This window comes from Xiphophorus maculatus, chromosome 14 (genome assembly GCF_002775205.1).
Source record: "Xiphophorus maculatus strain JP 163 A chromosome 14, X_maculatus-5.0-male, whole genome shotgun sequence".
Lineage (NCBI taxonomy): Eukaryota > Metazoa > Chordata > Actinopteri > Cyprinodontiformes > Poeciliidae > Xiphophorus > Xiphophorus maculatus.
Window position 1 is genome coordinate 1,111,382 of NC_036456.1, and position 24,328 is coordinate 1,135,709.

A 24,328-nucleotide genomic window follows, 5' to 3' on the forward strand; every position below is an offset into this window, starting at 1 on the left:
CGTAATACCCATGTTGGCCCAACTTGTTCCAAAATGCAAGGAGGATCCCGCAGGATCTACAAATGGAGACAAATCTCCATTTGTCTCCAAATGAGGAGTTGAATGAGGAGGAACTCACAAAAGCCACACCCAAGCAGAAGGCACTTAAATTTTACAAGCTGATAAGAGCATATTTCCCAGGGTGTCACCATTTGATTCCAGTTTTGGAGTCAGATGAGGACTCCAAAAATCTGTGGAGGAAACTAAAGATTAGGGTGATGGTGAGGAGGTGTTCTAAACCCAGGTTTGAAATTCATCACCAAAGACAAATCATCAAAATACCAAAGGACACATACAAGAAGATGCTCCCTCAGTGGAACTGTTTTTTTTAGTAATGATTTCTATGTCATTATAATATCAAAAACACACAATTTCATTATGAAGTGATTTGTTTTTACAATAATATATATATATATATATATATATATATATATATATATATATATATATATATATATATATATATTTGATAATGTATGAAGAAATCATTATTTTATGGACAAAAAGAAAAGAAAAAATGCTCTTGGGGGCCCCCTGCTGGCCCGTAGGTCACGCACACTTCATCAGTAATATGAACTGCCTTGCAATGTGCAGAAATCATCCAAACGTCCAAAGATCCAGTAGAAGATAAGCAAGCAAAACATTGTAGGGCTTATCCTTCAGGGAGAGAGGAAAGTCTGAGTTTACAGATGAACGAGCTAAACTGCTAAAATACTTCTCTGTTAGAGGTCTTTCTAACCGAAAGATGTTAAAATACTTTCATCGATTTCTGTGAAATCTCCTCTCTCCAATCAGATAAAAGCCCAGGGGCTGATGGATTCTGTGCATAGTTTTAGAAAAAGATAAAAAGTTAAATTAAACTATGACAAGATGTGTTTGACAAGTTTTTTGAAGAAGGGGAACTCCCAAAATGTGTGTACTTAGCTCATATTATAGATATTCCAAAATAAGGAAAACATCCAGAATTATGTGCTTCTAATCGTCCAATTAACGTCCCTAGGGTGGATGTTCAGATACTTTCAAAGAGCTCAAGAGTTGCCATTATTTGTTGTTTTCCTTAGGAATCCAGCCATTAGCAATTGCTGTCTGGCAATCATCAAATATCCCGGGAACAGTTTTCAGGGGAACACACTACAACCTTTTGTTGTATGAGGATTACATTTTCTTGACATTAACAGACCCATCAAACTCGATACCTGTGCTAATCAATTGTGTGGAAGAATTCAGTCAAATTTCTGGATACAAGATAAGTTTTACAAAATCTGAAATTATGCCTCTTGATTTTTCATCTGAGCACAAACCGCACCTCCTGCCCCAAAGATGCTGCTCTGTGCAGTTGCCCATGTCACTCATATTAGAAACTGCCACTGATTTTAGGGACAAGATTTCACTGCCTCTGGGAATGCGAAAAGGTTCAATTGGTTTTAGCAAATTGTATGTGCTGAGGTTGAAAATGTTCAGTAAATAGAATGTTCAAAAACAATATTCACATATAAATCTAGAGCAGAAACTGGTGTCTGTTTTCTCACCATTCACACATCAAACATTTAAATGTGGGAGAAACTGACTGGAATGATGTTCCATATCACAACAACAGATGTTCTATTAACAACTTAATCCATGGTTTGATTCTGCAACACACCCACAGAGTTACAAGGCTCAGAATAATGTATCCCCAAAATATGGTGTGAGACACGACAACATAGAGGCCGTGTTGTGGAAATGCAAACTTCATGAGACGGTCTATGTAATCAACAGACGTGTCCTCAACCTTCATCGCCTCAGTTTTTTCAGACTTTTGCTGTTTTAACTTGTAGCTTCCCGCCTTATGTGGAGGGAAAATGAAGAGACATGAGGTCTGCAGAACAATACAGGTTTAAAACTTGGAGGTTTTAGTTCGATTCACAAAGCTTTCAATACTGTGAGCCTGAGAACATGTGAGGCAATGTTTACTGAGGACAGACACACAAACATGACCTCTCCAAGAGGAGTGCACGTGCAAGTGGAGGAAGAGTGGTGATGATGATGAAGGAAAATGTGATTAAACCAAGATGCAGAGGGTCACCTGCTGTGGTCTCCATGATCATGGCACTGAGAGGAACGGCTAAAACCAAGAGTCACATCGGGAGGCATTAAAAGTTGAGCAGAATCAGTTTGAAAAAAAAATGAAAAAAACAAACCATGAGAGGAAAATCAGAGCAAGGAAGGAAAAGATTGTTGTTATAGAATTAAAAAACATGTTTTTGGTCTTTATGTGAAAAGTAATCTGAAGTGACCCAATATCCCATTTGTTGTCAAATCGGATATTTTTGAAGTGGCCATTCACACTTCCAAATATATGCGACCTGTATGTGTTCTCCAGTGCTAACGGCAAACGACCTGGAATCGTCCCACATATCCAGTAGAGGGCGCAATAATGTCACACATAGAGAATGTGCTCAGTATTTTGCCAACTGCCATAAAAGAGAAGAATTGCTCAGTGTTTGTGGAAGTAAACATGAAAGTAAATGATGACAGTCTGAACAACTGTCACCATTAGCGGAAGTATATATCTATAAATAGATATATATATATATATATATATACATTGTATATATATATATATATATATATATATATATATATATATATATATATATATATATATATATATATATATATATATATATATATATATATTCTTTCTTGCAAAGTTTAGTGTCAATTTAGTCTACTGCTGTGTATATGTTCAGCTGAAACTGCAAGCTCAACCTCAGATTTTTGTTTGAAATAAGACAGTATGTTGAGACTGAAGAACAGGTGTGGTTTGCATGATAAAATACAGAACAAAAGCAGAGCTGACTGGATATTGTGGAGAACGAGAAGACTCCATAAACTTCTCGTTCATGGAGATGTCAGACTTCTAATAACTGTTTAGCCTGCACTATAAATACAACTTCAGATCAGACTTTCATTTGAAATATTGCTGCATCCGTTTGTCCTTTTCCCAGATCTGATAAGGTCAGTATGCCTTCATAGAAAATTCTGCATATTTAAGCCAAAGCCTACACAATTGTATTTAACATGGAATGTTTGTATCATCGTTAATTTTGTCCAACACTGGAACTTAGCCTACCCTGAATGAATGGGGCTGGAGGACAAAGCAATATTATCCAGGTTCTCTGTTCCCCAACTCAGTCTGTAGGAATCTCTCTCATTCTCCCTCGCAAGTGATGAAACCTAGAATCAAACAAATATAATTAAAAATTACTCAGAACATTTGGAAAATTTCTCATAAGCCACTCATGACACATTCCTTCACTAAGAATTATGTTTTGTCAAAGTTGCACCTGAACCACAAGACTAGAACAATGTTCTTTGGGCAACACCAAATTCAAGACATTAAGCCAGAATGTGCTGCACCATAATTGGCTCTTTGTAGCTGTTAATTTTGAGAGGGTTATGTTAGAGTTGGATTTGACAGACACAGGACATGGACTCCTGGCTGTCACAGTCAAAGTCTAGCCTTTAGCAATCTTTTCTTTGTCCTGATTAGTTTGTTTTATGAAAAGCAGCAAGGTTTTGTCTGAAATACTTTTAACAAATGGGAGTACCTGGTGAGAGGTGAGCATCTCGTCCATCATACCATCATGTCTTGGAGAATAGTAGCTATGATGGGTGGGTGTGAAGGACCTGTCTGAACTGGAGCACAAAATATCAGAATAAACTGGAGCACAAAATATCAGAATAAACCGTCAAACCAGTGAAGGTCAAGAGCTGGGAAATTAATTTCTCTAGACAGAATTGGTAATTAGCTTAACATTTAACACTAATCATTTCCAACACAAACAGGCATCAGTGTCCAATAACTGACTAGATCATTTTGTGCAGCTGAGAGTTAGTTATTTCTGACCTGAGCTCCTAAATTCAATGAATGTCACATTTAGAATCAAATGTCATTCAATGAAAGGTCTCACTAAGACCAGACAGAGTGTAGGACTGGATATTCCTCTGGTTGAAATACTGATGTTAGAGAGCCCCTATGCTAGTGCATCAGGCCTGAGTCAGAACATACCTTTGGACTCCACTATGGATGAGTGAGAAGGGATACATGAAGAGGAGGGAGACACACAAGAGTGTTAGTTCTCTCAAGCTCAGGAAGAACGGAGTTTTTCATAAAGCTCTGTACAAAAGTCTTCAGTGATCACTCATATGTTTATATTTTAGTGAAGTTTGATCAGCTGATCTAACTTCTGGATGTTGTCCGGTTTTGTTCTCCTTTTCAGCACATTTTAGCCAAAATGGGCAAAAATGAAGTACAACTTTGTGGCGAAAGTAGCTGAGAATGAAAAATCCAACTTGTATTTTTCTATATTGGCTTATGGTTAAATAGTAACCCTAACCCTACCATGTGAATGATTTACTTAAAGGATTTTTTTTTCGCCTTGAGACTTACAATATCTCATTGAGATATTGAGACTCACATTCAACACTGTTGTGTCTAAATAGCAGGCAGTTAGGCATCAGATCAGATGCATGAATACTTTCACTGACTCCTTTCAATATTATTGTCTACATGTGGAAATTTCACGCATGCAAACAACCCTGGAGGGGAAAAAGGCTATTCTTTAATATGCCATCTGTTATTGGCCTCACTAGATACTCGCACTAGCTATCCAAACAGCTAAACAATCTTGAAAGATGAAGAAAATCCTGACGGCGATGACTGGTTAATAAAGTTTACTTCAGTGATAGTTCAATAATTTTCTTCTCCTTCTTTTTTTGTGAAAAGACAACGCTTTAACAAACACCAAGAAAGAACTAGGAGGAGTGTGGAGAGGCCATTTGATTCTGGGCAAAGCACTTCCTGTCCATATTCTTCTTCTACTATTAACTTAAACAATAACTTAAAGTGACCACAAGGTGGCGTATTTCAACTAATAATAACACTAGCAATATTAAACACAATAAACATAACACCATCCATAGCTGCATTGACATGGTAGAAAGATTCTGTTAACTTAATGAAACCTGGAGATGTAGGTCTTATTCATTATTCATTCATCATACCCTGCACCACAACAAAGGAAAAATAATGCACAAAAAACATTAAAGAATAACTCAAAATTGAGCTAGCAGGCTACACAGTACAGCGCCACGACAGAATGAAAGACTCCGGAAAGAGCAGAGGAGGAGGGCTCTGTGTGTACGTGAACAACACCTGGTTACTAACACAGGGACTGTCATCAGCCATTGCTCCCCAGACCTGGAGTATGTGACTGTTAGATGCAGACCAATATGAAGAAGAAGAAGAAGAAGAAGAAGAAGAATTACTTTATTCATCCCAGCAGGGAAATTATTTCGCAGTTACAGCAAGAATTTTTTATACACAGATTAACACACACACGACGGGAGCTGCATCTGCAGGCAGCCAGCTGAGCGGCACCATTTTTGAAGGAGGACATGCGGCAAAGGTCGTCGGGACCGGGAGTCAAACCCGCGACATCCACAGGTCTAAGGCCTCCAAATGTGAGGCGTGCTAACCCCCTGCACCACCACTGCGCCACCACAGCACACCCCCATATATACCTCCCCAGAGAGTTCACCGTAGTCATGGTAACCGCTGTTTACATCCCACCGGATGCTAATGCTAAAACAGCTATTGGATTTTTGCATGGCAGCATTAGCCATCTGCAGAGCATCTGTCCAGATGCTGTGCACATCATAGCGGGGGACTTCAGCCATGCAGACAGCGCTCCCCAAATTCCACCAGCATGTAAAGTGTGCTACAAGAGAGGCTAACACTCTGGACAAAGTCTACTCCAACATCAAGCTAAGCTACAGGGCTAGACCACTTCCTCACCTGGGTCAGTCCGATCACCTGTCCCTGCATTTAATTCCTGCTTATGCCCCCCTCAGGAAAACTGCTCCAACCATCACCAAAACCATCAAATCCTGACCCAAGGATGCGACACAGCAGCTGCAGGACTGTTTCGACAGGACAAACTGGGATGTTTTTGAACATCAGGACCTGGAGGTTTTTACGGACAGTGTACTGTGCTACATCAAGTACTGTATTGACACTGTAGCTGTGGATAAACGCATCCGAGTCTTCCCAAAGCAGAAGCCCTGGATGACTCAGGAGGTCCAGCGACTGCTAAAGACCAGGAATACCGCCTTCAGGTCTGGGGACAGGACCGTCTACAGTACAGCCCGAGCTAACTTGAAGAGCGGCATCAGAATGGCTAAGTCTGACTACAGGAGGAGGATAGAGGGCTACCTTGACAGCAACAACAGCAGGCAGGTGTGGCAGGGAATCCAGCATCTCACCAACTACAGGACCAACCTCGCAGCTGCGGAAGGCGATGCCACGCTGGCAGAGGAGCTGAACCTCTTCTTTGCTCGCTTTGAGGTGAAGCCAACAGAGGCAGCCACACTACACCAAGCAACCCACAACACCACACTCCTCATTGTAGAGGAGCACGAGGCGCACACTGCGGGCTGTCAATCCAAGGAAGGCTGCTGGACCTGATGGCGTCCCTGGACGTGTCCTGAAAGACTGCGCCGATCAGCTGGCTGGAGTCTTCACCAGGATCTTCAACCAGTCCCTAGCCCTGTCTACAGTCCTATCCTGCCTGAAATCTTCCACCATAGTCCCCATACCCAAGAAACCTCACATCTCCTGCCTCAACGACTACCGGCCTGTGGCACTAACCCCTGTGGTGACGAAGTGTTTTGAAAAACTGGTCCGGGGTCACATCACAGCACTTCTCCCTCCTGGCTTTGACCACCACCAGTTCACCTACAGAGCCAACAGATCCACAGAGGACGCTGTGATCACGGCCCTCCATGCTGCTCTGTCACATCTGGAGCAGCAGGGGAGCTATGTGCGGATGCTCTATGTAGACTACAGCTCTGCTTTTAATACCATCCTCCCTCACAGACTGGTGGACAAATTGGGGGACCTGGGCCTCCCTCACTCCACCTGCATGTGGATTCTGAGCTTACTGACCAACCGACAGCAGAGAGTTAGGGTGGGAAAACATACATCCACTGCCCTCAGCCTTAGTACTGGCTCTCCACAGGGCTGTGTGCTGAGCCCCCTGCTCTATTGTCTGTACACATACGACTGCACCTTTGCCCACCACAGCAACACCATCATCAAGTTTGCTGATGACCCCACAGTGGTGGGGCTAATCTCAGGAGGCGACGAGTCCGCCTACAGGGGTGAGGTGGAGCGGCTGTTGCAGTGGTCCAGGTAGAACAATCTGCTCCTCAACAACTCAAAGACAAAAGAACTCATAATAGATTATAGGAGGAATAAAACGGACATTACACCACTAACCATTGGGGGAAAATGTGTGGAGAGGGTAGCTGATTTCCGTTTCCTGGGGGTCCACATTGAGCAGGGCCTCACATGGAACATGAACACCTTCGAGCTGATAAAAAAGGCCCAGCAAAGACTGTACTTCCTGAGGGTTCTCAGGAGGAACAACATCAAGGAGAAGCTGCTGGTGTCCTTCTACAAGTGCTCCATAGAGAGCATACTGACCTACTGTATCTGCGTCTGGTACAACAGCAGCACTACGGCTCAAAGGAAAGCTCTCCAAAGGGTTGTGAATACAGCTCAAAAAATCATTGGCTGCCCTCTCCCCTCACTGGAGGACCTGCACAGTGACCGCTGTCTAAGAAAAGCACAACACATCACAAAGGACACTTCTCACCCTGGACATTCTCTGTTCACACTGCTGCCTTCAGGCAGAAGATACAGAGCAACCAGAACAAGATCCAACCGTCTCAGAGACAGTTTGTACCCGATAGCAATAACAAAACTAAATACAATCAAAAACAACCATTAATCATCATAAATGATGTATGTGATAATGTGGCTGTTCTTATTTTTATTTTCTGCCAGTTGTTTGTTGATTCTTGCGTTGTATATGAATTGTGAGACAGTTATTTTTTGTTTTTGGGCATGTGCACCGACTGATGGCACCCTTTGAATTTCGTTGTCCTTGTGACAATGACAATAAAGATTTATCTTATCTTATCTTATCTTAAAACCACTTTTTTCTCAAAGAGAAAATGTTTAGGAAGGATTAACTTAAAGATGGTGAATCTGTCAAGATTTGTTTCCTATTTCTTTATCAACTTGTTCAGTTTCCTCACTTGTGTGAAGACACACAATGTACTTTACATAATAGGATCTGCATGAAGAAAGTTAAAAAACAGACAATATTCAGAGTAGAATGTTGTACCTCCCAAAAATCAGATGATCAACCGCTTCAAGACATTCTGGATGATTATAACAAAGTCTGGCTCTTTGGTGGTAACAAACATTCTGAGGTGCTTTGGCACCTTTGCACAGCACTGCATGTATATACCGTACACAGGGCAATATTCTGATGATATATGTAATATAAAAACATATTTAAAGAAGGTGCAGCTCCACAGACTTAATGGGATTAAATAGTGTTAGAAAGGCAAAGCAATGTTTGAAGAAAACATGTTCTCTAGCAGAGTGGACAATGGTAAAGGGTGTTTGAACCTTTGAGCACTGATTTCTATATTTCACCAATGGATTTTCACTTCACTGTATAATAGTTTTTGTCTGAGATGTGTTGTTCTTGGCTGTAGATCAGTGAAGTTGTGTGGTGAAGCATCTGGTACCTCTCAGTGCGCGTCCCCTCTAGGCTGAAACGGAGGTAGTTCATCCCATCCAGGTATTGTCCTGGCAGGGAATCATCTCCCAGTTCCTTGAGGTCTTCAGGCCTCAGATACTCTCCGCCATCACCGGTCATTGTGTCATCACCTTCAGAAAAAAAGAGTCATTTTAAATCAAAACTGCTATTAAGAGGAGTAAACATCTACTGGTCAAAAATTATATGATGTTGCATGATGTTTACATTTTTTCTCAATAGGTCATTGTTGAAAATGAGAATTTGTTTGCAGTGAACTTACCTGGTTAACTAAAAGTTATATACATTGATAACTAAAAGATGAAATGAGGACTTTTGTAATGAGTATATCATTTAAACTCAGTAAACTCAATATTTAACTTCATCTTATGAAAATGCTGTAGGACTATTAGAATTTACTGAATTCCTTCCCTAATCAACTATATTGATTGTCTAACACCAAACAAATGCAATGATTGCAGCAGCTCATGCACCTTGTGTCATCTGCAACACTGACGCAATCTGTGTTTGGCTTTAGTTATTTCTTATTCTCTCTTTTCATGTTTTGATTTAGATCAGCCTTTGCTTATTTCATACTTTACATCAATATTTTCTTTGCTATTTATTTAGATCACCTTTATTAATATTCTTTATATTCATTAATTTTAGAATTATGTTCTGCCTCCTCCTCAGCTTGTTTTCCTTGCCCTTCTGTGCGATCTCTCTCCCTCTCCCTCGGCCTGCCTTCTGCTGTCTCCACACAGCTGCACCCTGTTTCTACATAGAACTGCTCCATTGTTCTAGTAATCAAGATCCCAGTATTTAAAATATTCTCTTTCACACACTCCTCACTAGTTTCTTCCATTAACCTTATGCCACCAGGTCGGTTTGTTTCCTGGCTCCCTGTGTGTTTCCTTCATGTTTTGTAAGATGTAAGATAAACACTGTTTATGACACAGTGATAAGTAGAAACCATGAAAACACTGGCAAAGGAAATTATTTCAGTCTTTTTGTTCAATGCTTCTGTCCCTCGCATCAGATGTCTGTCACGATGCCTCATTAAGTGACATAGTAATATGACATTAAGTGACATAGTAACATGTCATTAAGTGACATAGTAACCTGAAATTAAGTGACATAGCAAAATGTCATTAAGTGACATGGTAACATGTCATTAAGTGACATAGTAACAAGAAGTTAAGTGACATAGTAACATGTCATTAAGTGACATAGTAACATGACAATAAGTGACATAGTAACATGTCATTAAGTGACATAGTAACATGAAATTAAATGACAGTAACATGAAATTAAGTGACATAGTAACATGTCATTAAGTGACATAGTAACATGTCATTAAGTGACATAGTAACATGTCATTAAGTGACATAGTAACATGTCATTAAGTGACATAGTAACATGACATGAAGTTACATTGTTATGTGTCATTAAGTAACATAATAACAAGTAATTAAGTGACATAGTAACATGAAATTAAGTGACATAGTAACATGAAATTAAGTGACATAGTAACATGTCATTAAGTGACAGTAAAATGTCATTAAGTGACATAGTAACATGTCATTAAGTGACAGTAATATGACATTAATTGACATAGTAACATGTCATTAAGTGACATAGTAACCTGAAATTAAGTGACATACTAAAATGTCATTAAGTGTCACAGTAACATGTCATTAAGTGACATAGTAACATTTCATTAAGTGACATAGTAACATGTCATTAAGTGACGTAGTAAAATGTCATTAAGTGACAGTAACATTCAATTAAGTGACAATAACATGTCATTAAGTGACATAGTAACATGTCATTAAGTGACATAGTAACATGTCATTAAGTGACATAGTAACATGACATGAAGTGACATTGTAATGTGTCATTAAGTGACATAGTAACAAGTAATTAAGTGACATAGTAACATGAAATTAAGTGACATAGTAAAATGAAATTAAGTGACATAGTAACATGTCATTAAGTGACAGTAAAATGTCATTAAGTGACATAGTAAAATGTCATTAAGTGACATAGTAACATGTCATTAAGTGACATAGTAACATGAAATTAAGTGTCACAGTAAAACATCATTAAGTGACATAGTAAAATGTCATTAAGTGACATAGTAACATGAAATTAAGTGACATAGTAAAATGTCATTAAGTGACATAGTAAAATGTCATTAAGTGACATAGTAACATGTCATTAAGTGACATAGTAAAATGTCATTAAGTGACATAGTAACATGTCATTAAGTGATATAGTAAAATGACATTAAGTGAAATAGTAACATGTCATTAAGTGACATAGTAACATGACATTAAGTGACATATTAACATGAATTTAAGTGTCATAGTAACATGTCATTAAGTGACATAGTAACATGTCATTAAGTGACATAGTAACACGTCATTAAGTGACAGTAACATTCAATTAAGTGACAATAACATGTCATAAAGTGACATAGTAACATGTCATTAAGTGACATAGTAACATGTCATTAAGTGACATAGTAACATGTCATTAAGTGACATAGTAACATGACATGAAGTTACATTGTTATGTGTCATTAAGTAACATAATAACAAGTTATTAAGTGACATAGTAACATTAAATTAAGTGACATAGTAACATGTCATTAAGTGACAGTAAAATGTCATTAAGTGACAGTAATATGACATTAATTGACATAGTCACATGTCATTAAGTGACATAGTAACCTGAAATTAAGTGACATACTAAAATGTCATTAAGTGTCACAGAAACATGTCATTAAGTGACATAGTAACATTTCATTAAGTGACATAGTAACATGTCATTAAGTGACATAGTAAAATGTCATTAAGTGACAGTAACATTCAATTAAGTGACAATAACATGTCATTAAGTGACATAGTAACATGTCATTAAGTGACATAGTAACATGTCATTAAGTGACATAGTAACATGACATGAAGTGACATTGTAATGTGTCATTAAGTGACATAGTAACAAGTAATTAAGTGACATAGTAACATGAAATTTAGTGACATAGTAAAATGAAATTAAGTGACATAGTAACATGTCATTAAGTGACAGTAAAATGTCATTAAGTGACATAGTAACATGTCATTAAGTGACAGTAATATGACATTAATTGACATAGTAACCTGTCATTAAGTGACATAGTAACCTGAAATTAAGTGACATACTAAAATGTCATTAAGTGTCACAGTAACATGTCATTAAGTGACATAGTAACATTTCAATAAGTGACATAGTAACATGTCATTAAGTGACATAGTAAAATGTCATTAAGTGACATAGTAACATCTCATTAAGTGACATAGTAACATGTCATGAAGTGGCATAGTAACATGATAAAAGTGATATAGTAACATGAAATAAAGTGGCAGTAACATGTCATTAAGTGACAGTAACATGTCATTAAGTGACATAGTAACATGTCATCAAGTGACATAGTAATATGTCATTAAGTGACATAGTAACATGTCATTAAGTGACATAGTAACATGACATGAAGTTACATTGTTATGTGTCATTAAGTAACATAATAACAAGAAGTTAAGTGACATAGTAACATGTCATTAAGTGACATAGTAACATGACAATAAGTGACATAGTAACATGTCATTAAGTGACATAGTAACATGAAATTAAATGACAGTAACATGAAATTAAGTGACATAGTAACATGTCATTAAGTGACATAGTAACATGTCATTAAGTGACATAGTAACATGTCATTAAGTGACATAGTAACATGTCATTAAGTGACATAGTAACATGACATGAAGTTACATTGTTATGTGTCATTAAGTAACATAATAACAAGTAATTAAGTGACATAGTAACATGAAATTAAGTGACATAGTAACATGAAATTAAGTGACATAGTAACATGTCATTAAGTGACAGTAAAATGTCATTAAGTGACATAGTAACATGTCATTAAGTGACAGTAATATGACATTAATTGACATAGTAACATGTCATTAAGTGACATAGTAACCTGAAATTAAGTGACATACTAAAATGTCATTAAGTGTCACAGTAACATGTCATTAAGTGACATAGTAACATTTCATTAAGTGACATAGTAACATGTCATTAAGTGACATAGTAAAATGTCATTAAGTGACAGTAACATTCAATTAAGTGACAATAACATGTCATTAAGTGACATAGTAACATGTCATTAAGTGACATAGTAACATGTCATTAAGTGACATAGTAACATGAAATTAAGTGTCACAGTAAAACATCATTAAGTGACATAGTAAAATGTCATTAAGTGACATAGTAACATGAAATTAAGTGACATAGTAAAATGTCATTAAGTGACATAGTAAAATGTCATTAAGTGACATTGTAACATGTCATTAAGTGACATAGTAAAATGTCATTAAGTGACATAGTAACATGTCATTAAGTGACATAGTAAAATGTCATTAAGTGACATAGTAAAATGTCATTAAGTGACATAGTAACATGTCATTAAGTGATATAGTAAAATGACATTAAGTGAAATAGTAACATGTCATTAAGTGACATAGTAACATGACATTAAGTGACATATTAACATGAATTTAAGTGTCATAGTAACATGTCATTAAGTGACATAGTAACATGTCATTAAGTGACATAGTAACACGTCATTAAGTGACAGTAACATTCAATTAAGTGACAATAACATGTCATTAAGTGACATAGTAACATGTCATAAAGTGACATAGTAACATGTCATTAAGTGACATAGTAACATGTCATTAAGTGACATAGTAACATGTCATTAAGTGACATAGTAACATGACATGAAGTTACATTGTTATGTGTCATTAAGTAACATAATAACAAGTTATTAAGTGACATAGTAACATTAAATTAAGTGACATAGTAACATGTCATTAAGTGACAGTAAAATGTCATTAAGTGACAGTAATATGACATTAATTGACATAGTCACATGTCATTAAGTGACATAGTAACCTGAAATTAAGTGACATACTAAAATGTCATTAAGTGTCACAGAAACATGTCATTAAGTGACATAGTAACATTTCATTAAGTGACATAGTAACATGTCATTAAGTGACATAGTAAAATGTCATTAAGTGACAGTAACATTCAATTAAGTGACAATAACATGTCATTAAGTGACATAGTAACATGTCATTAAGTGACATAGTAACATGTCATTAAGTGACATAGTAACATGACATGAAGTGACATTGTAATGTGTCATTAAGTGACATAGTAACAAGTAATTAAGTGACATAGTAACATGAAATTTAGTGACATAGTAAAATGAAATTAAGTGACATAGTAACATGTCATTAAGTGACAGTAAAATGTCATTAAGTGACATAGTAACATGTCATTAAGTGACAGTAATATGACATTAATTGACATAGTAACCTGTCATTAAGTGACATAGTAACCTGAAATTAAGTGACATACTAAAATGTCATTAAGTGTCACAGTAACATGTCATTAAGTGACATAGTAACATTTCATTAAGTGACATAGTAACATGTCATTAAGTGACATAGTAAAATGTCATTAAGTGACATAGTAACATCTCATTAAGTGACATAGTAACATGTCATGAAGTGGCATAGTAACATGATAAAAGTGATATAGTAACATGAAATAAAGTGGCAGTAACATGTCATTAAGTGACAGTAACATGTCATTAAGTGACATAGTAACATGTCATCAAGTGACATAGTAACATGTCATTAAGTGACATAGTAACAAGAAGTAAAGTGACATAGTAACATGTCATTAAGTGACATAGTAACATGTCATTAAGTGACATAGTAACATGACATGAAGTTACATTGTTATGTGTCATTAAGTAACATAATAACAAGAAGTTAAGTGACATAGTAACATGTCATTAAGTGACATAGTAACATGACAATAAGTGACATAGTAACATGTCATTAAGTGACATAGTAACATGAAATTAAATGACAGTAACATGAAATTAAGTGACATAGTAACATGTCATTAAGTGACATAGTAACATGTCATTAAGTGACATAGTAACATGTCATTAAGTGACATAGTAACATGTCATTAAGTGACATAGTAACATGACATGAAGTTACATTGTTATGTGTCATTAAGTAACATAATAACAAGTAATTAAGTGACATAGTAACATGAAATTAAGTGACATAGTAACATGAAATTAAGTGACATAGTAACATGTCATTAAGTGACAGTAAAATGTCATTAAGTGACATAGTAACATGTCATTAAGTGACAGTAATATGACATTAATTGACATAGTAACATGTCATTAAGTGACATAGTAACCTGAAATTAAGTGACATAGTAAAATGTCATTAAGTGACATTGTAACATGTCATTAAGTGACATAGTAAAATGTCATTAAGTGACAGTAACATGTCATTAAGTGACATAGTAAAATGTCATTAAGTGACATAGTAAAATGTCATTAAGTGACATAGTAACATGTCATTAAGTGATATAGTAAAATGACATTAAGTGAAATAGTAACATGTCATTAAGTGACATAGTAACATGACATTAAGTGACATATTAACATGAATTTAAGTGTCATAGTAACATGTCATTAAGTGACATAGTAACATGTCATTAAGTGACATAGTAACACGTCATTAAGTGACAGTAACATTCAATTAAGTGACAATAACATGTCATTAAGTGACATAGTAACATGTCATAAAGTGACATAGTAACATGTCATTAAGTGACATAGTAACATGTCATTAAGTGACATAGTAACATGTCATTAAGTGACATAGTAACATGACATGAAGTTACATTGTTATGTGTCATTAAGTAACATAATAACAAGTTATTAAGTGACATAGTAACATGAAATTAAGTGACATAGTAACATGTCATTAAGTGACAGTAAAATGTCATTAAGTGACAGTAATATGACATTAATTGACATAGTCACATGTCATTAAGTGACATAGTAACCTGAAATTAAGTGACATACTAAAATGTCATTAAGTGTCACAGAAACATGTCATTAAGTGACATAGTAACATTTCATTAAGTGACATAGTAACATGTCATTAAGTGACATAGTAAAATGTCATTAAGTGACAGTAACATTCAATTAAGTGACAATAACATGTCATTAAGTGACATAGTAACATGTCATTAAGTGACATAGTAACATGTCATTAAGTGACATAGTAACCTGAAATTAAGTGACATACTAAAATGTCATTAAGTGTCACAGTAACATGTCATTAAGTGACATAGTAACATTTCATTAAGTGACATAGTAACATGTCATTAAGTGACATAGTAAAATGTCATTAAGTGACATAGTAACATCTCATTAAGTGACATAGTAACATGTCATGAAGTGGCATAGTAACATGATAAAAGTGATATAGTAACATGAAATAAAGTGGCAGTAACATGTCATTAAGTGACAGTAACATGTCATTAAGTGACATAGTAACATGTCATCAAGTGACATAGTAACATGTCATTAAGTGACATAGTAACAAGAAGTAAAGTGACATAGTAACATGTCATTAAGTGACATAGTAACATGTCATTAAGTGACATAGTAACATGACATGAAGTTACATTGTTATGTGTCATTAAGTAACATAATAACAAGAAGTTAAGTGACATAGTAACATGTCATTAAGTGACATAGTAACATGACAATAAGTGACATAGTAACATGTCATTAAGTGACATAGTAACATGAAATTAAATGACAGTAACATGAAATTAAGTGACATAGTAACATGTCATTAAGTGACATAGTAACATGTCATTAAGTGACATAGTAACATGTCATTAAGTGACATAGTAACATGTCATTAAGTGACATAGTAACATGACATGAAGTTACATTGTTATGTGTCATTAAGTAACATAATAACAAGTAATTAAGTGACATAGTAACATGAAATTAAGTGACATAGTAACATGAAATTAAGTGACATAGTAACATGTCATTAAGTGACAGTAAAATGTCATTAAGTGACATAGTAACATGTCATTAAGTGACAGTAATATGACATTAATTGACATAGTAACATGTCATTAAGTGACATAGTAACCTGAAATTAAGTGACATAGTAAAATGTCATTAAGTGACATTGTAACATGTCATTAAGTGACATAGTAAAATGTCATTAAGTGACAGTAACATGTCATTAAGTGACATAGTAAAATGTCATTAAGTGACATAGTAAAATGTCATTAAGTGACATAGTAACATGTCATTAAGTGATATAGTAAAATGACATTAAGTGAAATAGTAACATGTCATTAAGTGACATAGTAACATGACATTAAGTGACATATTAACATGAATTTAAGTGTCATAGTAACATGTCATTAAGTGACATAGTAACATGTCATTAAGTGACATAGTAACACGTCATTAAGTGACAGTAACATTCAATTAAGTGACAATAACATGTCATTAAGTGACATAGTAACATGTCATAAAGTGACATAGTAACATGTCATTAAGTGACATAGTAACATGTCATTAAGTGACATAGTAACATGTCATTAAGTGACATAGTAACATGACATGAAGTTACATTGTTATGTGTCATTAAGTAACATAATAACAAGTTATTAAGTGACATAGTAACATGAAATTAAGTGACATAGTAACATGTCATTAAGTGACAGTAAAATGTCATTAAGTGACAGTAATATGACATTAATTGACATAGTCACATGTCATTAAGTGACATAGTAACCTGAAATTAAGTGACATACTAAAATGTCATTAAGTGTCACAGAAACATGTCATTAAGTGACATAGTAACATTTCATTAAGTGACATAGTAACATGTCATTAAGTGACATAGTAAAATGTCATTAAGTGACAGTAACATTCAATTAAGTGACAATAACATGTCATTAAGTGACATAGTAACATGTCATTAAGTGACATAGTAACATGTCATTAAGTGACATAGTAACATGACATGAAGTGACATTGTAATGTGTCATTAAGTGACATAGTAACAAGTAATTAAGTGACATAGTAACATGAAATTTAGTGACATAGTAAAATGAAATTAAGTGACATAGTAACATGTCATTAAGTGACAGTAAAATGTCATTAAGTGACATAGTAACATGTCATTAAGTGACAGTAATATGACATTAATTGACATAGTAACCTGTCATTAAGTGACATAGTAACCTGAAATTAAGTGACATACTAAAATGTCATTAAGTGTCACAGTAACATGTCATTAAGTGACATAGTAACATTTCATTAAGTGACATAGTAACATGTCATTAAGTGACATAGTAAAATGTCATTAAGTGACATAGTAACATCTCATTAAGTGACATAGTAACATGTCATGAAGTGGCATAGTAACATGATAAAAGTGATATAGTAACATGAAATAAAGTGGCAGTAACATGTCATTAAGTGACAGTAACATGTCATTAAGTGACATAGTAACATGTCATCAAGTGACATAGTAACATGTCATTAAGTGACATAGTAACAAGAAGTAAAGTGACATAGTAACATGTCATTAAGTGACATAGTAACATGTCATTAAGTGACATAGTAACATGACATGAAGTTACATTGTTATGTGTCATTAAGTAACATAATAACAAGAAGTTAAGTGACATAGTAACATGTCATTAAGTGACATAGTAACATGACAATAAGTGACATAGTAACATGTCATTAAGTGACATAGTAACATGAAATTAAATGACAGTAACATGAAATTAAGTGACATAGTAACATGTCATTAAGTGACATAGTAACATGTCATTAAGTGACATAGTAACATGTCATTAAGTGACATAGTAACATGTCATTAAGTGACATAGTAACATGACATGAAGTTACATTGTTATGTGTCATTAAGTAACATAATAACAAGTAATTAAGTGACATAGTAACATGAAATTAAGTGACATAGTAACATGAAATTAAGTGACATAGTAACATGTCATTAAGTGACAGTAAAATGTCATTAAGTGACATAGTAACATGTCATTAAGTGACAGTAATATGACATTAATTGACATAGTAACATGTCATTAAGTGACATAGTAACCTGAAATTAAGTGACATAGTAAAATGTCATTAAGTGACATTGTAACATGTCATTAAGTGACATAGTAAAATGTCATTAAGTGACATAGTAACATGTCATTAAGTGACATAGTAAAATGTCATTAAGTGACATAGTAAAATGTCATTAAGTGACATAGTAACATGTCATTAAGTGATATAGTAAAATGACATTAAGTGAAATAGTAACATGTCATTAAGTGACATAGTAACATGACATTAAGTGACATATTAACATGAATTTAAGTGTCATAGTAACATGTCATTAAGTGACATAGTAACATGTCATTAAGTGACATAGTAACACGTCATTAAGTGACAGTAACATTCAATTAAGTGACAATAACATGTCATTAAGTGACATAGTAACATGTCATAAAGTGACATAGTAACATGTCATTAAGTGACATAGTAACATGTCATTAAGTGACATAGTAACATGTCATTAAGTGACATAGTAACATGACATGAAGTTACATTGTTATGTGTCATTAAGTAACATAATAACAAGTTATTAAGTGACATAGTAACATGAAATTAAGTGACATAGTAACATGTCATTAAGTGACAGTAAAATGTCATTAAGTGACAGTAATATGACATTAATTGACATAGTCACATGTCATTAAGTGACATAGTAACCTGAAATTAAGTGACATACTAAAATGTCATTAAGTGTCACAGAAACATGTCATTAAGTGACATAGTAACATTTCATTAAGTGACATAGTAACATGTCATTAAGTGACATAGTAAAATGTCATTAAGTGACAGTAACATTCAATTAAGTGACAATAACATGTCATTAAGTGACATAGTAACATGTCATTAAGTGACATAGTAACATGTCATTAAGTGACATAGTAACATGACATGAAGTGACATTGTAATGTGTCATTAAGTGACATAGTAACAAGTAATTAAGTGACATAGTAACATGAAATTTAGTGACATAGTAAAATGAAATTAAGTGACATAGTAACATGTCATTAAGTGACAGTAAAATGTCATTAAGTGACATAGTAACATGTCATTAAGTGACAGTAATATGACATTAATTGACATAGTAACCTGTCATTAAGTGACATAGTAACCTGAAATTAAGTGACATACTAAAATGTCATTAAGTGTCACAGTAACATGTCATTAAGTGACATAGTAACATTTCATTAAGTGACATAGTAACATGTCATTAAGTGACATAGTAAAATGTCATTAAGTGACATAGTAACATCTCATTAAGTGACATAGTAACATGTCATGAAGTGGCATAGTAACATGATAAAAGTGATATAGTAACATGAAATAAAGTGGCAGTAACATGTCATTAAGTGACAGTAACATGTCATTAAGTGACATAGTAACATGTCATCAAGTGACATAGTAACATGTCATTAAGTGACATAGTAACAAGAAGTAAAGTGACATAGTAACATGTCATTAAGTGACATAGTAACATGTCATTAAGTGACATAGTAACATGACATGAAGTTACATTGTTATGTGTCATTAAGTAACATAATAACAAGTCATTAAGTGACATAGTAACATGAAATTAAGTGACATAGTAACATGTCATTAAGTGACAGTAAAATGTCATTAAGTGACAGTAATATGACATTAATTGACATAGTCACATGTCATTAAGTGACATAGTAACCTGAAATTAAGTGACATACTAAAATGTCATTAAGTGTCACAGAAACATGTCATTAAGTGACATAGTAACATTTCATTAAGTGACATAGTAACATGTCATTAAGTGACATAGTAAAATGTCATTAAGTGACAGTAACATTCAATTAAGTGACAATAACATGTCATTAAGTGACATAGTAACATGTCATTAAGTGACATAGTAACATGTCATTAAGTGACATAGTAACATGTCATTAAGTGACATAGTAACATGACATGAAGTGACACTGTAATGTGTCATTAAGTGACATAGTAACAAGTAATTAAGTGACATAGTAACATGAAATTTAGTGACATAGTAAAATGAAATTAAGTGACATAGTAACATGTCATTAAGTGACAGTAAAATGTCATTAAGTGACATAGTAACATGTCATTAAGTGACAGTAATATGACATTAATTGACATAGTAACCTGTCATTAAGTGACATAGTAACCTGAAATTAAGTGACATACTAAAATGTCATTAAGTGTCACAGTAACATGTCATTAAGTGACATAGTAACATTTCATTAAGTGACATAGTAACATGTCATTAAGTGACATAGTAAAATGTCATTAAGTGACATAGTAACATCTCATTAAGTGACATAGTAAAATGTCATGAAGTGGCATAGTAACATGATAAAAGTGATATAGTAACATGAAATAAAGTGGCAGTAACATGTCATTAAGTGACAGTAACATGTCATTAAGTGACATAGTAACATGTCATCAAGTGACATAGTAACATGTCATTAAGTGACATAGTAACAAGAAGTAAAGTGACATAGTAACATGTCATTAAGTGACATAGTAACATGTCATTAAGTGATATAGTAAAATGACATTAAGTGACATAGTAACATGTCATTAAATGACATAGTAACATTAAATTAAGTGACAGTAACATGACATTAAGTGACATAGTAACATGAATTTAAGTGTCATAGTAACATGTCATTAAGTGACATAGTAACATGTCATTAAGTGACATAGTAACACGTCATTAAGTGACAGTAACATTCAATTAAGTGACAATAACATGTCATTAAGTGACATAGTAAGATGTCATTAAGTGACATAGTAAAATGTCATTAAGTGACATAGTAACATGTCATTAAGTGATATAGTAAAATGACATTAAGTGAAATAGTAACATGTCATTAAGTGACATAGTAACATGACATTAAGTGACATAGTAACATGAATTTAAGTGTCATAGTAACATGTCATTAAGTGACATAGTAACATGTCATTAAGTGACATAGTAACACGTCATTAAGTGACAGTAACATTAAATTAAGTGACAATAACATGTCATTAAGTGACATAGTAACATGTCATTAAGTGACATAGTAAAATGTCATTAAGTGACATAGTAACATGTCATTAAGTGATATAGTAAAATGACATTAAGTGAAATAGTAACATGTCATTAAGTGACATAGTAACATGACATTAAGTGACATAGTAACATGTCATTAAGTGACATAGTAACACGTCATTAAGTGACAGTAACATTCAATTAAGTGACAATAACATGTCATTAAGTGACATAGTAACATGTCATTAAGTGACATAGTAACATGTCATTAAGTGACATAGTAACATGTCATTAAGTGACATAGTAACAAGTAATTAAGTGACATAGTAACATGAAATTAAGTGACATAGTAACATGAAATTAAGTGACATACTAAAATGTCATTAAGTGTCACAGTAACATGTCATTAAGTGACATAGTAACATGTCATTAAGTGACATAGTAAAATGTCATTAAGTGACATAGTAACATCTCATTAAGTGACATAGTAACATGTCATTAAGTGACATAGTAATATGACATTAAGTGACATAGTAACATGACAATAAGTGACATAGTAACATGTCATTAAGTGACATAGTAATATGACATTAAGTGACATAGTAACATGTCATTAAGTGACACAGTAATATGTCATTAAGTGACATAGTAAAATGTCATTAAGTGACATAGTAACATGTCATTAAGTGACATAGTAACATGAAATTAAGTGACATAGTAATATGACATTAAGTGACATAGTAACATGTCATTAAGTGACATAGTAATATGACATTAAGTGACATAGTAACATGTCATTAAGTGACACAGTAATATGTCATTAAGTGACATAGTAAAATGTCATTAAGTGACATAGTAACATGTCATTAAGTGACATAGTAACATGAAATTAAGTGACATAGTAATATGACATTAAGTGACATAGTAACATTTCATTAAGTGACATAGTAACATGTCATTAAGTGACATAGTAACCTAAAATTAACTGATATTGTAAAATGTCATTAAGTGACATAGTAACATTTCATTAAGTGACATAGTAACATGACATTAAGTGACATAGTAACATGTCATTAAGTGACATAGTAACATGTCATTAAGTGACATAGTAACATGTCATCAAGTGACATAGTAATATGACATTAAGTGACATAGTAACATGACAATAAGTGACATAGTAACATGTCATTAAGTGACATAGTAATATGACATTAAGTGACATAGTAACATGTCATTAAGTGACACAGTAACATGTCATTAAGTGACATAGTAAAATGTCATTAAGTGACATAGTAACATGTCATTAAGTGACATACAGTAGTAACATGACATTAAGTCACATAGTAACATGTCATTAAGTGACATAGTATTACGTCATTAAGTGTCACAGTAACATGTCATTAAGTGACAATAACATGTCATTAAGTGACATAGTAACATGTCATTAAGTGACATAGTAACATGACATGAAGTGACATTGTAATGTGTCATTAAGTGACATAGTAACAAGTAATTAAGTGACATAGTAACATGAAATTAAGTGACATAGTAACATGAAATTAAGTGACATAGTAACATGTCATTAAGTGACAGTAAAATGTCATTAAGTGACATAGTAACATGTCATTAAGTGACAGTAATATGACATTAATTGACATAGTAACATGTCATTAAGTGACATAGTAACCTGAAATTAAGTGACATACTAAAATGTCATTAAGTGTCACAGTAACATGTCATTAAGTGACATAGTAACATGTCATTAAGTGACATAGTAAAATGTCATTAAGTGACATAGTAACATCTCATTAAGTGACATAGTAACATGTCATTAAGTGACATAGTAATATGACATTAAGTGACATAGTAACATGTCATTAAGTGACACAGTAATATGTCATTAAGTGACATAGTAAAATGTCATTAAGTGACATAGTAACATGTCATTAAGTGACATAGTAACATGAAATTAAGTGACATAGTAATATGACATTAAGTGACATAGTAACATGTCATTAAGTGACATAGTAATATGACATTAAGTGACATAGTAACATGTCATTAAGTGACACAGTAATATGTCATTAAGTGACATAGTAAAATGTCATTAAGTGACATAGTAACATGTCATTAAGTGACATAGTAACATGAAATTAAGTGACATAGTAATATGACATTAAGTGACATAGTAACATTTCATTAAGTGACATAGTAACATGTCATTAAGTGACATAGTAACCTAAAATTAACTGATATTGTAAAATGTCATTAAGTGACATAGTAACATTTCATTAAGTGACATAGTAACATGACATTAAGTGACATAGTAACATGTCATTAAGTGACATAGTAATATGACATTAAGTGACATAGTAACATGACAATAAGTGACATAGTAACATGTCATTAAGTGACATAGTAATATGACATTAAGTGACATAGTAACATGTCATTAAGTGACACAGTAACATGTCATTAAGTGACATAGTAAAATGTCATTAAGTG

General features: G+C 33.7%; 1 protein-coding gene across 22 annotated transcripts in view; it reads right to left on the bottom strand.

The window, feature by feature from the left end:
• Positions 1-24,328, bottom strand: part of ank2 (ankyrin 2) — a 148,423-nt gene that overhangs the window by 61,277 nt on the left and 62,818 nt on the right. For 13 of the 22 annotated variants that reach the window (XM_023345549.1, XM_023345548.1, XM_023345553.1 and 10 more), the window contains 4 exons: positions 8,689-8,830; positions 3,633-3,720; positions 3,155-3,258; positions 2,105-2,143 (listed from right to left, as the gene is read on the bottom strand). In XM_023345549.1, the coding sequence (XP_023201317.1) occupies positions 2,105-2,143; positions 3,155-3,258; positions 3,633-3,720; positions 8,689-8,830 (373 nt within the window). The remainder of the gene's footprint in view (positions 1-2,104; positions 2,144-3,154; positions 3,259-3,632; positions 3,721-8,688; positions 8,831-24,328) is intronic. The other 9 variants (XM_023345555.1, XM_023345563.1, XM_023345564.1 and 6 more) reach the window with 1 other exon arrangement.